Genomic DNA, 17,032 nt, shown 5'->3' on the forward strand with positions numbered 1-17,032 from the left:
ACAATGGGATTAGAGCCCTGACCACAAGGGCCACCATTCTCCTCCTTCTGTCTTGAGGGACTTTCTTGGTAACATGACATGAGGCCCACAAGAGGGCACACTTCTCTCAACCAGTCAGCATCATGGATGCCTTCTGTTCCAGTCTCTTCCTCTGCTTAAAAGTCAGATCAGTCACGGCCAGAGGAAGAAAATTCTACCTTTTTTGCAGGTAGTGGAAAAACTAACTTAAAGGAGGGATCCAACTGCCATTGCCCACAAGTCTTATTTTAGTGATAAACAGAGCCTATTCTCATTAACAGTGATAATAACAATTATGGAGTTCTTCCTATGCTTTGCCCTTTGTGTTAAGCAGTTGATCTGCGCTATCTCATTAACCCTAAATCCTTACACCACCTCTATACTATAGGTACAAGCTACATTTTAGGGATGGTGAAACCGAGGCGCCAAGCACCATGTGGTAGAGTAACTTGCCACAAAGCAATGGAAGAGCTATTATTTGAACATTGTACCCTGAGCACTTAACATCCTGTATGCTTCTGATTATTCTCAGTGAAGCCCAGCAATCTTTGAGAAAGGAAACGCTAAAACGTACTCAGTTTCAGCTGGTGACTAAGGTGGGACCAAAGGGCCTATTTACGTACTTCGCTCCAAATGGGGGAGATTCGCTGTAGGTTGAAGGCTGTGAATAGACATTTTATTTTGGAGGAGACCATGTGATGACTAAGGCTGTCAGATGGAAAAGGGCCAACATCTTTTAACATCATTTTCCTATTGGTTCTGAATTTTTTTTTTTTTTTCCTTTAGGATATTTCCTCCTCTGGTTTTGTAAACTGACACAAAACATTTGTGCAATGACCTGGGGTATTATGACAGCCTTAGATCAAAATCTAAGGACAACTTGGATGAAGGACAACTTTTAAAAAAGGACACGGTCTGCCCTCGCCTTGGTTAAACAAATCGAATGGAAACGATTTGTTCAGACTGGAGCATCCAACAGACGCAAGCTCTCTGAAACAGCCCTGACGCTTTGGCAAACACCGTTGCTTAGCGAGACGTCAAAACTCCCGCGCGCAAACAAATGCAGGAGGGGCTCATACGCCAGCACTAAGCGAAGCTCAGGTTTTGGAGAAAATATAGGGGGCACGTGGAGTTCCTCCCTCTCCCGGTTAGGGGTGGCGTGAGGGGAGTGGGGAACAGGAGAAAGAGCTCCCCGGCTAGCCTAATCTGGGCTGACGCCGCTCGCTGTTCAGGGAAGGTGCAAGGGGGGCAGGGGCTAGTCGCCCCGCAGGAGAAAACCTCTGTATCTCAGTGCAGGGCCAGGGGCAAAAAGGAGGGGGAACCCCGCCCTCAGTCCCCAGCAGGATCAGCGCGCCCCTCCCCCCAGGAAACATGCCCGCCGGTCCCTCCCTCCTTCACCACCTCCTGGGGACTTGGGTTGTAAAAGCCCACGCAGCGGGGCGAACTTGGTGGCCGGTCGGGGCGAGGCACTGGCACGGCCCCAGCACCCCTAACACCCGCCGCCCCTCTCCGTGTCCCGCCTCCAGCCTCCCTCCATCAGACCAACACCCCTCCCCCAACCCCCCAGTACAACCACCCCAAACCGCGGCCTTAGCCACCCTCCCCAAACTCCAACCCCCCCTCGCCCCGCCCGCCGGCTGGCCCTACTCGCGCCCCCTGGGGCGTCTCCCTAGCCTGGACCCCTGTTGTCTGAGCTGCAGGGAGGAGCTGCAGCCGCGGTAAGCCCCGCCCTTCGGGTGCTTGGACTACCCCAGCCCCTTGAACATCTGGGTGCAGGAGTTAGCGTTCCAGATGTGGTTCCTGGGCGGCCAGATGTGCGCGCTCCCCTTCCCCGCGCCTGGCGGCCGGCGAGTCTGGGCGGACGCCTGGGAGGGGCTGGGAGTTTTCCCTCAGAGCTGACTTAAAACCTCAGCCCCCGCGGCTCCCCGCCTTAGCCTCCAAACGCTCCCGGAAGCACTGCCAAAAGGAAAAGTTTCCAACCCAGCCCCCTGCCCTGTTGCCGTGCAGCCCTCGGAGCTTCTCAAACCACCAGGGAGACTAGAGTATCTCTACGGGATTCCCCAAAGAAAAACCCTTATGTTTTGGCCGCGCAATCCCGGTCCCGGCCGTGGGACTCCAGGTGCACAGCGAGCAAACCCCAGCTGCGGAGGAAGAAGATGCAGTTGGCTTGAATTGGGGATTTGCCCTAAAGCGCTCTTTGACCGGTTATGGATTCCATTTTTGATGTTGGAGGTCGTATTCCACCTGGTACGAGCAGTTCAGAGCGGGAGAAAAGCCAAGTGAACCCGGTGACTCAACCCCTTGGAATGTGCCTGGAATAATAAGGGGGACTTGAAAGGTTTTTATGGCCGAGGGGATAGCTGGTGGAGACTAGGCTCCTGCGCCTGCAGTTGGCCGGCGGCCGAGGGGGGCAGTATTGCCTTTTGCAGTGCTGCAACGCCTGCACACAGGACAAAAATAGTCGGAGCATCTGGTTTAAATCAACCAAAAAGCATTTCTATCCGCTTAACCCACTGTCCTACGGAACCGACAGAACAGGACAAGCCAGCTATAATCCCGGTACTCTTTTAACACTCCAGTAATAGCTAAACCCAATCACATTTTACCCCTGGGATTTCTAAGTGTCCTAATGTACAACTGTTGATATTTTATAGATGTTGCAAATTAAACTTCCTTTTCTGAGGTTGTGTGTGGGCATGTGCTCAAGCATTCACATTTGCAAGCAACACTCTGAATATGTTGCCTTTTTTTTCTTTTTGGGTAATTGACATTGTTGAACCGTGCAGCCCTAGAATAGTAAAAAGAAAAAAGTATCTGAGGCCAACAAACGGGTTGCTTACGCTACTAAATATATAGCCGCATTTTTCCTCCCTTAACGCCCTATTCAGAATTCCAAAGGCAAGTTGGAACAAAAGGAAAACGTGTCTGAGTGTAAAGAGAGGACTAGTGCCAAGAATTACAGTCACAGGGTAAATAACCTTGTTTTCTCTTTCATCAGTGGCCGCTACCAAACCCCGTTCTTGGAATGTGGCCAACAGTCTGTCTGGTGCAGGGTGCTGCTAATTAGAGAGAGACCATAAACCTCTCTGTCAAAGAGGGCATATGACCTTCCCTTCAAGTCTAAACAATAAAGCTGGAGAACTGCAGACTGCACTCTCCACGCTGGCTGCCCTGCGGATTCCCTAAATAGGAACAGGATGAAGGCCAGGCTTAAGAGGTTACCATAGCTCTGCTCTCACACTTTGAGGAATTGGTCACTCCACTTCCCAGTATAACTTGTTTCAATTACACTCTACATCTATTTAGAGGAGAGCAGCTTGCAGAGAGAACTCATTGTCTAATCTAAATGAGGAAGCAATTATTACTTGCTGCAGTCTAATGTGCTTTGAGGCTGTCAGGTCAAATATCAACCAGATCTCATGTAACTTTACTTTGCACCTTGGAAAATATACCATTTTGATGACAATTATTTATCCCTGCTTTTCTGAAACGCGCTTTTTTTCCCCTTTCTATTAAGGGTTTTTTCTCTCCCCTCCTCAGATTTCAACAGTCTTTTCTAATTTTAGAATTTGTTATTCCAAGGTAAAGACCACAACTTCTTCTGTACACTGCTTAATGTTAAATACTTCAAACACTATTTTTGGCTTTTTTAATGGGCCTCTTCTCAGAATATAGCAAAATAGAATTCCCCAAGTCTTCCTTTCATGTCTAATTTACCTCCCTGGGAGTGCCCTGCAAGCCTTAATTTTATACAACATGTTGTAAACTATAAATAATACAGTTCCACTTTCCTAGAACATATGGAAACTGTTGCCTGCTATATATCCCAACTGTAGTTGCTTTCAGCTTAAAGATTGAATGCAGTTCATCTCCTGTGTAAAAAGGCATTTGGCCCTTTTCTGTGTTTTGTTAGTTAAAACCCCGTATGGAACAACACACGAAAATTCTTCTTGTTGTGAACAGAGCACATAAAAGGCTTTACAAGGTGTGGTTTGAAGAGAGAAGCCATGGAGCAAATGCTGGTGGGAAGGTGAGGAAGGAAGGAAGGAAGGCACTTCCTGAGTGGGTACTCCTCCCGGTTGAGCTACATCCTCTCTTCAAATCTCTCCCTGTTTTTCTTAGCCAATAATTGATAGTAAATTTGGTCTTTATTTTTCCTATTAATTTAAAAAGCATCCTTACTGAAGTGACCCTAAGAACCAAATCTATTACCTACAGACCACTCAAAAACTTCACTCCATTTTAATCTTCTGATAAATAATCTGAAATTTTTGTTAAACGCATAAACAGTAAGAATCATTTCTATGTTAGCTGTTTAAGTATTCTGTGATTGCAAAGATAACCAAGTGTAATGGAATTAACAACACAAGAATCGGAAACTACAATTATTGTGGTTGGGGGTTTGATCACTGTTGAGTGTCGGTGTCTCTATCTGTAAAATAGTGATACTTCCCCAAGTGTGGAAACAAACAAATATACAAATCTTAGTTATCACAACCTAACACAAGGAGCATCACAAGCCTTATAAGGTATAATTCTCCCTCTCCCAAATAAAGCGTGTGCTGCAACATTCCCTTTCTTTGTAAGATAAACTAATAAAATTCAAGATTTGGAATTTTTACATATTGAATTAGTCAAACAACTTTATATTTTAGGGTAAATAGAGTTTCCTTTGGAACTTAATTTTAAGGACATTATGATGGTTAATATAGATATACATATATATGTAATATATATATATCAGCCAGATACTCTAACCTGGCTTCGACTCTCCTCACTCACCTTTTCTAAATTTCAGCATTAAACAATGCTTAGGGGACTTCCCTGGTGGTGCAGTGGTTGAGAATCTGCCTGCCAGTGCATTCGAGCCCGGGTCCGGTAAGAGCCCACATGCCACAGAGCAACTAAGCCCATGCGCCACAACTACTGAGCCTGCGCTCTAGAGCCCGCAAGCCACAACTACTGAAGCCCGGGCTCCTAGAGCCCGTGCTCTGCAACAAGAGAAGCCACCACAATGAGAAGCCTGTGCACGCAACCAAGAGTAGCCCCTGCTCGCCGCAACTAGAGAAAGCCCATGCGCAGCAATGAAGACCCAAACAGCCAAATAAAAACAAACAAAAAATGCTCAGAAGAGAAAAATTTCTCTTCCAAGGCTGATGTGCAAAACCATCTGCTCTTGCTTTTTTTTTTTTAATAAATTGATTTATTTAATCTTTGGCTACATTGGGTCTTCATTGCTCTTCACAACCTTCTCTTTTTGTATTTCCCCAAAATACAGTTAAAAAGATAAGAAACTGTGACAGTTCTATGGAACTCAAGGTTAAAAGTCACCTTGAAAAATTTGCAAGGCTACAAAAAATATAGTAAAGTTTCAAGAAATTCTGCCTTAAATAACATTTATGCCCTGAGTACTCCAGGTGAAAGATGATGATGGCTTAAAATAGGGAAAATGAAGGGGAGGTGATTTTAATGGTCAAATTCAGTATATATTTTGGAGAGAGCCGAAAGGACTTACTAATGTATCAGATGTAAGAGGTAAGGGAAAGAAGAGAACCAAGAATTAAAAAAAAAAAAAAACACCAAAAACCAAAACCTGCTTTGAGAGAAACCAAATAAATTATTCAACAACCTAGGAGAAATCAAAGCATAAATAATACTCCATCTGAACATTTGGTAACAATGAATTTGTTATTTTTAAAGCAAGAATTATTTTCCTTAAGTTAATTGTTATGCTATCCTACTTGGACATAGGTATTGTGCAGAGCTACCATACACAGTAGACACTCAAGGAATATTTTTGAATGAAAAAATTATTTGATTTGCACATAGTGCCAAAATACCATATTTTCCTTTTTTTCCCTCTTTCCCCTTGTCCTTAATCTGGGATTGCCAGGTAAACTAAGAGTAAATGGGGTGATTTTCCTGCTTTTCTGAGCACAGTCTCTTAGTATCCTATACTTATGGACAGTTATCAATCTTGTGTGTTAAAATTTCAGTTCAAAGCATCGTCTCATAAAAAATCAATTTAAAAAATGTTACTAAAACCAGACCATAAGGAGAGAGTTTCAAGAATAGAATACTGATGGGTAGGTAAAAGGCAGAATGTTTTCCAGGGAACAATGAATCAGTCTCTGACATGATTTTTTTTTTTTTTTTTTTGCGGTACGCGGGCCTCTTACCGTTGTGGCCTCTCACGTTGCGGAGCACAGGCTCCGGGCGCGCAGGCCCAGCGGCCATGGCTCACGGGCCCAGCCGCTCCGCGGCATGTGGGATCTTCCCGGACTGGGGCACGAACCCGCGTCCCCTGCATCGGCAGGCGGACTCCCAACCAACTGCGCCACCAGGGACGCCCTCTGACATGATTTTTGTTCCATGAATTTCATTCTGAAGAACAGTGAACCACTAAAAGGGAGAATAAAACTCTGAATAAAATGCTGCAGTTCATATATTCATTGTATTCTTTTGAATATTTAAATTTCTAACTTCTTTGGATTAACACAAGGATATGTATCCTAATAAAAGCAAAAATATAACTCCATTTGGAAATACATTAAAACATTATATATCATAATGAAGTCACACAAAGAAACTTTTTTAAACACAGGCTTTCTCTTTAAAGTTTAAATGCGAGGCAGACATCTGACTTTAAAACAGATGGAACCCCGGAACATTTCCAGGATACATAAAATTGAATTTTGTGTTATATTTTATGTCTGAGACAGCTAACAATATAAATTGATGGCTAGGGTTTCTGTACTGGTTGTTTTTTCCTACCTTCTTTTTGTAACATTCAATTTAACAGTTGTTTCTTTTGTAATCCTATGGATGAGCATTCCAGAATGTATGATTTTTTTCAGTTATACATGTATATATTTTTTCAGATTATTTTCCACTATAGGTTATTACAAGATATTGAATATAGTTCCCTGTGCTATACAGTAAATTCTTGTTACTTACCTATTTTATTTTATTATTTATTTTTGGCTGTGTTGGTCTTTGTTGCTGTGTGCGGGCTTTCTCTAGTTGTGGTGAGCGGAGGCTACTCTTCATTGCGGTGCGTGGGCTTCTCATCATGGTGGCTTCACTTATTACAGAGCACGGGCTCTAGGCACGGGCTTCAGTAGTTGTGGCACACGGGCTCAGTAGTTGTGGCTCGTGGGCTCTAGAGTGCAGGCTCAGTAGTTTGGCGCATGGGCTTAGCTGCTCCATGGCATGTGGGATCTTCCTGGACCAGGGCTTGAACCTGTGTCCCCTGAATTGGGAGGCGGATTCTTAACTACTGTGCCACCAGGGAAGGCCCTCCATTTTATGTATAGTAGTTTGTATCTGTTAATCCCATACTCCTAATGTATACCACACCCCTTTCCACTTTGGTAACCATAAGTTTGTTTTCTATGTCTCTGAGTCTGTTTCTGTTTTGTATATAGATTCATTTGTATTATTTTTCAGATCCCACATATGAGTGATACCATATAGTACTTGTCTTTCTTGGACTTAACTTCACTTAGTGTGATATTCTCTAGGTCCACCCATGTTGTTGCAAATGGCAATATTTCAAAGAATGTATATGATTTTTATAATTTGCTCTATGATTTGTATCTTAAGTGTGTACCTATGGTGTCTACTATTTAATCAAGAGACACTCAGTAATAAATAATGTAATTTCATGGAACCTAACATATATATTCTGACACAGGAAAAAAAATACAAGTTACCACTAATAAAATGAGTTTATTTTATATTAAAGTTTTGAAAAACCACATTTGTAAAATTACCGCCATACTAGGTCTAAAGATAGCCTTTACAAAGGGATTAAAAATTGCAAAACTGCTTTCTCTTAACTACTAAAGTACATAGATTTAAAAGGTGTTAGAAGAGAAAACGTTAATTCATGGTCAATGTTTAAAGAGTTAAAATACATTATATCTGTAGAAAACTACTAGAAGATTAAATCTTAAAAACATTAAGAGAATAAATGCTGTACTTTCCTTTCAGAAAGCTTTACTCTTAAGTGATGTTTACTGAGAAACATACACTGCATACCACAATAACGATCTTATCAAAATTTATCTAACTGCTTTGCATCTGGATCAACTTAAACAGAAAAAAAACATAGGAAATTGCTTTTCAATACATATTAACTTCTTATTTTTCCTGATAAAAGAAAATCAAAATAAAAATTTAGTTCATTCCAATTAAAAATACAAATTACTAATATTTAACAGTTGTATTATTTCTAATAACACAAAAGTTCAAGCATTCCAGAGTACAAACTGTTACTTAAAAAGAAAGAAAGAAAGAAAGAAAAACATTTATCTAACCAATGTTTTACAGAAATTTGGAATATGTACATATAACACTGTAGAAATCTTTGGTGGTGACATATGGATTAAGTTCCCTGAAAACACTTTAATAATTTTGTTCCATCAATCTGTGTACTCAAGTATTTATAATTGGTAATGCTGGCACCATCATTTTCTACCCAATTCCACATACATATAGGGAAGTGTGTGGAGGGAATCTTATGCAGGGTCTATGGGGGTTTACATAATTAATTCCTTAGCAATAAGGCTTATTTCGGGCCCATTTTTATACCAGAAAGAATATGGTGAACTAAAGAATAGATCAATTAGTACTTCCAAACAAACCCTGGAAATAGTTAATATTATGAACACGTTGAATGACTATATAATAAAATAAAACACCAGCTACAATTTCTGGATAAACTTTAACAGCTACCAAAACAGTGCCCGAAAGGCTCGTGCAGCATCCAAAGCCCATCTGCCAAGTGGTAAGCAATGGGGGAAGCAAGGCACTGTGCTCTAGGGATTAACACACCTCTTTTAAAAGCATTAGACTTAAAAGCAGAAAAACAAAAAATGACCTGTTCCACCTTAAAAGAAACAAAAATTTACGTTTATTATACAAAATTCAAAAGAAAGCATGCTAAAACACACATAAAAGGAAAGAAGCAAATTTAAGAAATGTAAGAAAAGGAAAGAAAGGAAATGATAGACCAGCAAAATGACATTGACTGTATATAAGGATATAACAAACACATGAGGGGAAGCATTGTTCAGTGTAAAGAGATACAATTAAACAGAAGGACTTGCATTATCTCTTTGAAACTAGTGTTGTCCTCCATTAAACGTTTTGATTCTAGAAGTGTAGAGGGATAAATAATTCCTCCAACTTAGGACAGTATTCATGAGTTTACTATAATTAAAGAATAGGTTTAATACTGAAATTAGACTTGAAAAAAAATACAGTGGTGCAAATCAGCCCCCAAAGGTAATGTTTTTGATACAAAGTCACTTACTTACAATGACCTTGTCAGGCAATTTGAGATGACATTGCCTTTGTGTAGGAAAGATAAGCATGGCACAGGTAGCATTTATACTGGGAAGTCTAGTACTAGGCAAAATAAATAAAACTCTCTTCCAAGAGTTTATAACCAGAATTCATAGAAATTTTGAACACAAAGAGTCTTTCCAGAAACGAAGAGGCTAAAAATTAGTCAAGGTAAAATAGATGAAGATATTCATGGAATTAAACTTTGGGGGAAAATAAGTTGAATGAAGTTTTAGTCGGTGGTACTTATCAAGAATGTGAGATAATCTAGAAGACATTTTAAGACTTGTATCAGGAGAAATGTATGAATTATATTAAGGTACTCCTGAGTAAACATTCTGTTCTCTACCAACACTCTGAGTAGGTCCTGAATATACATTGCTAGCTGGCTTCATTTCTTAGAAGGTAGAAAGGTCAAAGATCTTACAAATCTCTCTCACTGCTTTTTCTTTTGGACAAACAGAAAACTCAAGTAAATTATCTGAACAAGTATAATAATACAAATTTGATTACTGATCACTAAAACCATCATCAGAAATATATTTACTTAGAGTTCATAATGCATAGTTACCTATGCCACCTAAAGAACCTCAAAGTTCAGTAACTCAAATTCTCTTGGATTAAAAAAAATGGTATTTTTCTAAAATCTATTATAATAATTTCTAACATGTAAGATTAACAACATTTGTATTTTGCATTGGCAGGTATCTTCAGGAAATTATTTCAGCTAGAAGTGAAGTGATTCAAATGGTTCTAGTCAATGCCAGATTTATAAATCAGCAGCTCGTATCAGTGCCAAGCTTGTGAATGGATTGGCTGTTGGTTAATTTCATGAATTAGAAGATACCTCAGTGCTATACTGGTCTATGACTCCATTTCACAAAAGCTACCACTTTTAAAAGCTGAAAACATAACCAGTGTTAACAAAAACATGCTAAGTTCAACTACACTATAGAGCTAAATATGGGAAGCTGGTGAGTTTTAAAATAACTTCTTATCTGTAAAGAAGGTAAGTAAAAATAGTTAAAACTGAAAAATAAGCTCTGGTTTTTATTATTAAAATTAAATGAATATAACTAATGAAACCCACAGGAAAAGAGATGACGTAATTCAAGGCATAAATTTGACATGCCAGAATGACAAATAACAATAAACACAGTGTTAATAAAACTTAAAATAAATGTACAGTTGTAAAATAAGTAAACAATTTTCAAGTGTGCAAAACTAGTCAGGAATGAAAGTGCTATGTAGATACCTGGTTTTCAAACATTTGCCTTGAAAACTTTCAGTTGATGGTGGAAAAACTAGAAAGTATTAACAAAGTAAAAATTTGAAGGATATAAAGCGTGCTTTATCTTACATTATACCCTTGTTCTATCACTGCTGGATCAGAGGCCTATTTAATTACTATCCTCATGTGATAGAGAGGATAGTAACAGAAATACAGGTAAACACAATACAATATCACAAAGTCTGGTGTATCTTGAACCATAAAAAGACTCTTTTCAAGTATACTGTGGGTTTGTGTTTCACTTTACATCACAGGCACTCAGTGTTCTGAAGAATGTGACAATAGATAACACAGTATTCTATTATTTCTGATATATCTATCTATCAATTTTTGTATAACTACCTTTAGTAGTCAAGATTTGGGAGTAATTGTTAAAGAAATAAAAGCTATTTAAATAGATGAAAGTAAACCCTATCACCACCACAATCTAAAGAATTATTTTAATGTATAAATCCTGAATATATGATGTTAGAAAAAAAGTTGATGTATTAGCATAATTTGTCTTGGGATACTTGACATGTACATGACTAAAAATAAACTTGTGGTCTCTTCTTCACTTTGTATTTCAGTGACCCATACCGCACCTGAAGAGAGAAATGTGTTATTATTATGACTTAGGTTTTGAAATAAGACAGGACTTAATAGCTCATAATCACAGTAATAATTTTTTAACTTTTCTGATATAAACAATCAATTATGCGCTAAGTGTGTACTCAATAGACAGCACTACCTATATACTCCAAAATGTAGTTGGCATTATGTTGCATATATGCACAATTAACACTGATAAAAAATGAAAACTTATTAAAACTGTTATTAACTGTTATTATTTATGCTTTGCTAGGTACATGTCAATGAACATTGCCACAATAATCTGAGGTCATTCGCTGAAATCCTCCACTGCTTTCTGGGCACAAAGACAACATATTATTATGGACAGACTTTTACTATTTAATCCTTATTTAGAGTTGGTTCAGAACAAAAGTACATACTTAATACTGCTTTTTCTTGCATATACGTAGGGCTGGCACTGGGTACTCACATCAACCGTAGGATTTTGCTGTGTGAGAATACCATTTTCTACTTAGAGTGGAAGACTAGGAATCTGCCATTTTCTAAATTTCCAGAGATTGTAATCCATCTGATCTGAATAAAGAATTTTAAATATAGCCGGTGCTCTATTATTCCGACCCTTCATCTATGGATACCCTAAATGCGAATGCAGCAGGAAACCCCTTAATAGTAATCACTGGGAAAACAACTCTATACCTGACTAACCTCTTTTCGGCTTTTCACGGTTTTCACAGATTTCATGCTTTGTGATCTTCGTAGCCCTTTGTGTGTTAACATCTCATCATCTGAATATGGCCCATCCGCTTCTTCATCTGTTTTCTCATCTCCATCTCTCAGTGGAATTCCATCACCTAAACGAGTTGTCAAAACCAGTATGTTTTGGTAAAAGGATGCCAGTCAGCACCGCCTCTTCACCCTGTCTACTGGCGGCTCTCTGCATTTGCCAGCTTGCTCTTCTCCCTGTCTCATCTGGAAGGCGTTCCCTGCCCTTTACCATCAATCTTTGCCCCTTGCACTATTCTAGAGGAGGCTCATAACTCATTTCTTCCAGGAAGTTTTCCCTGGCCATTCCTATTTTTACTATGCATTTTTCAGAATAATTAAAAATACTTTATTTTTTAGTAGGTTAACATGGTTGTCTTGTTCGAAAGTCAAAGGATATAAATAGATACACAGTGAAAAGTCTCTTCCTGCCCTTTCTCCTTTTTGTGAACTTTTTTTTTTAAAAAAATATTTATTTATTTATTTGGCTGCACCAGGTCTTAGTTGCAGCATGCAGGATCTTTAGTTGTGGCATGTGGGTGGGATCTAGTTCCCTGACCAGGGATCAAAACTGGGCCCCCTGCATTGGTAGCAAAGTCTTAACCACTGGACCATCTGGGAAGTCCTCTTTTTGTGAATTCTAAGCAACCTAAGCAACGGTGTGTTTTGGTCTGTTATTTGTACCTTTGACTTTAATTAGGAACTCAGGGTCCTTCTCACTCCCCAACGTGTCAAACCTTTTTTCAAGACCAGAAATGGTAGAGTGAACTTAAGGAATCATATAAAACCCAAAGGGGATAGAACTATGGGCAAGATAATTCACTGGGGGCAGGTGATGGAGAAGTTAAACTGACACTGTTGCAGCTGCTAAGATAAAACCCAGCCAGACAGGCTACAGTAATTAGAAACACCACAGGCTATGATGACTGATGTTAGTCAAAGAAAATAGCCAGCATCAGGAGGGTCAGTAAGAGATGGATCCTGTGGGTGTGCTAACAGGCTGCTATGTGTAGCAACGAAGACTTAACATTGGCCAATATGCAAACATCTAGGCAGTCAGGCTGGTTACTGTCAGGAAATCTGAGAGCACCCTGAGAGGCTGGGATTCAGGGACAAGAACACTCCCATTCCTGAAGCAGTGGTTCTCAAACTTTATTAGAGTTTATTAGCACAAACTTATTAGCACCTATTAGAGTCACCTGGAGAATTTACTGATCCAAACATTGCTGGGCCTGGTGTGGGGCTGAGAATCTACATTCCTAGCAAGTTCCCAGGTGATGCTTATGCTACTGGTCCCGGGCCCACACTTTGAGAACTACTGCCTGGATGGCGCAAGAGAGGGGCTCAAGTCTAAGGCAACTGGAGTACTAGGTAGGTTATAAAGACAGGGGTGAGGGACTTCCCTGGCGGTCCAGTGGTTAGGACTCTGTGTTTTCACTGCCGAGGGCCTAGGTTCCATCTCTGGCTTGGGAACTAAGATCCCATAAGACATAGGGAGCGGCCAAAAAGAAAAGAAAAAAAGAAGAAGGACAGGGGTGACGTTACAAGGCCCCATTATGTTTCAAATTCTCCTTCAATAAAGGTAAGGAGCATAGATACCTTCTTCAGATGAGAAAAAAGTAGCAGGTTTTCCAGGCTCAGGAGGGGGCAAGAGATGGACTTTTTGCATGTGAAGAAAAGTATGCTGAATAATTGTTTATTAATCTGCTCTCATAGGACATGAATAACTTGAGCATCACTAAGCAAACTATGAAGAGTTATAATGGGAACATACTGTATGGCACAGGGAACTCTACCTAATGCACTGTGGTAACCTAAATGGGAGGGAAGTCCAAAACGGAAGGGATATCTATATGTGTATAGCTGATTCATTTTGATTTTGTTGTGCAGTGGAGGCTAACATAACATTGTAAAGCAACCATACTCCAATAAAAATTAATTAAAAAAAAGCTTCCTCGTCTCATAATAAGATAAACATCTTTAATTATATATTTAGGAAGTACAATTTTATACTGCCAGACTTCTAGGCTAGAAATCAGGAAGGATTTGGAAGTAGAATCAGTCATTACATAGGTCAAGATCCTTTGCTTTCCTGCAGCAGTCGGAGGAATTTTGTTCTAGGTAGACGTGATAGCATGTGCAAAGGCCCCGGGGCATTGGGAAGCATAACTGTGTGGAAGAGCTGTGAGGAGGTCAGTGTGGCCAGGGGAGGGAATGGGGTCAGTAGTCCTGGGAAAACCCTCTTGGTGCAATATTAAGTGGAAAAAAATGTATGTATAGAAACAAAGTGTTGAAAAACATAAAAATGAAACCATTATATCTGTTGGAAGTGGGCTTTTAAATTTCTTAATTTTTCCTTTTTTAAAAAAAATTGCAAAATTTTTATTTAAAAAATTGTATTACTTCTATAAACGGGGAATATAAACCAGAAAAAATATTTTTAGATTGCCATTTGTAGATTTTTCTCTATTGCTGTTGCTTATATAATACCCCTAATCCCAATATAATAAAACTAAGGTAAAACATAGAATAAGGAATCAAGGAAAGAATCAGAAAGGAAGCAACTGTGATCAAAAAGTTCTCTAAGGCCACAGATGAAGCATAAGGCTACATTTCAACAAACACGGCCCTTGGATTTCAACTGCCTCTCACTTCATGTGATTAGGAATTGGACTTGCATTCAAAATGATAATTATATATACATCTTATTCTTTGCTTCCTAATTTCAACTAAAAAAAAATCTTAGTTTTCTAAATATTGTTTCAGGAAAAGTGATGGATTGATTTGTTATTCCACAAGTATTGAGATATATATATATATTTTTTTTTCGGTACACGGGCCTCTTACTGTTGTGGCCTCTCCCGTTGCGGAGCACAGGCTCCGGATGCGCAGGCTCAGCGGCCATGGCTCACGGACCCAGCCGCTCCATGGCATGTGGGATCCTCCCGGACCGGGACACGAACCCGCATCCCCTGCATTGGCAGGCGGACTCCCAACCACTGCGCCACCAGGGAAGCCCAAGTATTGATATTTTAAAAATATTACTATGTGTGAGGCAGTGTACTAAATTATGGGGGATACTATCTTGAAAAACACACAACTGTCTTCTTCTACCCTAAGAAATACATAGTCCAGTAGAGGAGGCAGAGTCTAGTGGGCATGACAATACTGTAATAAATGCTATAAATAGAAGACAAGGCCAAGGTGCTACAGGAGCACACAGTAGGGGAAGTGGGTGGTAAGAGAAGACTTCTTGTAGGAGGTGGTGGCCAAGCCGAATCCTGAAAGACTCATAATTCTATACACCGAGCACATGAAAGAGTGTGATGCCAAGTCTAGGGAGCTAATATACCACACGCTATTGAGCTTGGGCTTCAGAGAGCAAGGGGGAGGGGGCATTGAAACATTTTAATCGGAGGGCGACATGATTAGATTTTGTTTCTCTAAAGGAGTCTTCTTGTACTTTGGAGAATGAATCAGAAGTGGCTGAGACTGGAAGCAGGGAGGTTACTGCAGTACAACAGGCCAGAAATGATAAAAGAGTCCAGGGATTGAGGAGACAGGAGCCAAATTTGGGATCTGTTAGGAGATGAAGTCGACAAGCTTAATTTAGCAAGTTATTAAACTAAACTGCATCAAAAAGAGAGGAGTCAAGTCAAATATCTTCAATAAAATATTCATTTTCTATTCCACTTAAAAACCCGAAAATGAGTATGTATGAAAATTCTGCTGTGAGTGGTGGAAATAGTATTAATCAAAGTTGCCCGAGGATTTTAAAGACTTCGGAGGAGGGGGAGACCCGAGATTACGAGAAAAGCCCGAATATGGATGCCCTATCTGAACAGGAGCCCGGCAAGCTGGCTGAATGGTTTGCAGGTCTTCCAAGCCCAGGCAAGGGGAAGCTGGTGGGGTGCTGCTGGTGCCGACAAAGGTGATGCCAAGGGCGGCTGCTTTCCGTCATCAGTCTAGACTGGGCAAAATCCTCAGAATGGGGCTGTCCATGCACATTCCTGAGGGGGAGTGACTGAGGACCTAAGAATGAGGAGTCTGTGTTGCCGGGGGCCCTGAGGCCTAAGGCTGCAGCTGTTTGACCACCTTCGGCCCAGAGCTCTGTTACCATTTTAGGAAAAGTAGCAGATGCTTTTGCAAACTGACCTGGTTTTATTCATAGCTCGTACATCTTAGAATTGGTATATTTTAAGTCCCCCCTCCCCCCTTATAATAGCCAATACTGATCCAGTACTTAGCGTGGACCAGGCACTGTTCTAAGCAGTTTCCATGTATTAATGTATTAATGTAAGTGCAGAATCATGGAAAGTTGACTTGGAAGCGGCCTTAGTTATCGTGGTGGAAGGGGCCCTGGATCCATGTGAGGAGAAATGAGTACTTGGCCACTTAACAGCTGTTAAGACCTTGAGTGAGTCTTGCCTCTCTGGGTCTCAGTTTTCCTATCTGGTAAGCTGTTGAGGCGGATGGGAGATGAATATGTTTCTACGTGAACGCCAACCCTGAGCCAGTTGAGCTGTCTGGGGCACTGTGTTGAGAGGGATTCTGAGCCAGCGAGGGAAGGGCCACAGTCCATTAGCAATGGCTGCCATGGGCACAGGAGCAGAGAGGAGGCATGTCACTTATTTGCCATCTTTGACTAAAGCATCTCTAAGGTCACCCCTGCCAAATTGTTTGAATTCATTGTTCCAGCCCAAGTGTCTCACTAAGTGCAGTCTCTTTATAAAGTAAAAAAAGAGTAAGAATTAGGTTAGGAACCTTGGATACTTCATTTCTGTCATTGAGTATGTGGTCTGTGACAAGTAATTTAATCTCCTTAAGTCTCAGTTTATTCATCTACAAAATAAGGATAAAAATATTTAACCTGCAGAGTCATCTTAAGGATTAAATACATATGTAAAGCATCAAAAATAAGACAAAACAGAAATCTCTTTATGTGCTGGTATATTGAAACTGAACATTGAACCATTTTTAACTAATATGGGAGCAGCAGGTTCTTTGCAGAAAAAATATTTCCACTTATCAGAATGT

At 40.3% G+C, this 17,032-nt stretch overlaps 1 protein-coding gene across 4 annotated transcripts in view; it reads right to left on the reverse strand.

Annotated features, from left to right (window-relative positions):
• Positions 1-7,729: 7,729 nt before the first annotated feature.
• REEP3 (receptor accessory protein 3) overlaps positions 7,730-17,032 on the reverse strand; it is a 100,173-nt gene continuing 90,870 nt past the window's right edge. For 2 of the 4 annotated variants that reach the window (XM_019935841.3, XM_019935839.3), the window contains 2 exons: positions 11,939-12,084; positions 7,730-11,244 (listed from right to left, as the gene is read on the reverse strand). In XM_019935841.3, the coding sequence (XP_019791400.1) occupies positions 11,188-11,244; positions 11,939-12,084 (203 nt within the window). In that variant the 3' untranslated portion in view covers positions 7,730-11,187. Of the gene's footprint in view, positions 11,245-11,929; positions 12,085-17,032 lie in introns of all 4 variants that reach the window. The other 2 variants (XM_019935840.3, XM_033841650.2) reach the window with 1 other exon arrangement.

Source organism: Tursiops truncatus, chromosome 16, assembly GCF_011762595.2.
Source record: "Tursiops truncatus isolate mTurTru1 chromosome 16, mTurTru1.mat.Y, whole genome shotgun sequence".
Lineage (NCBI taxonomy): Eukaryota > Metazoa > Chordata > Mammalia > Artiodactyla > Delphinidae > Tursiops > Tursiops truncatus.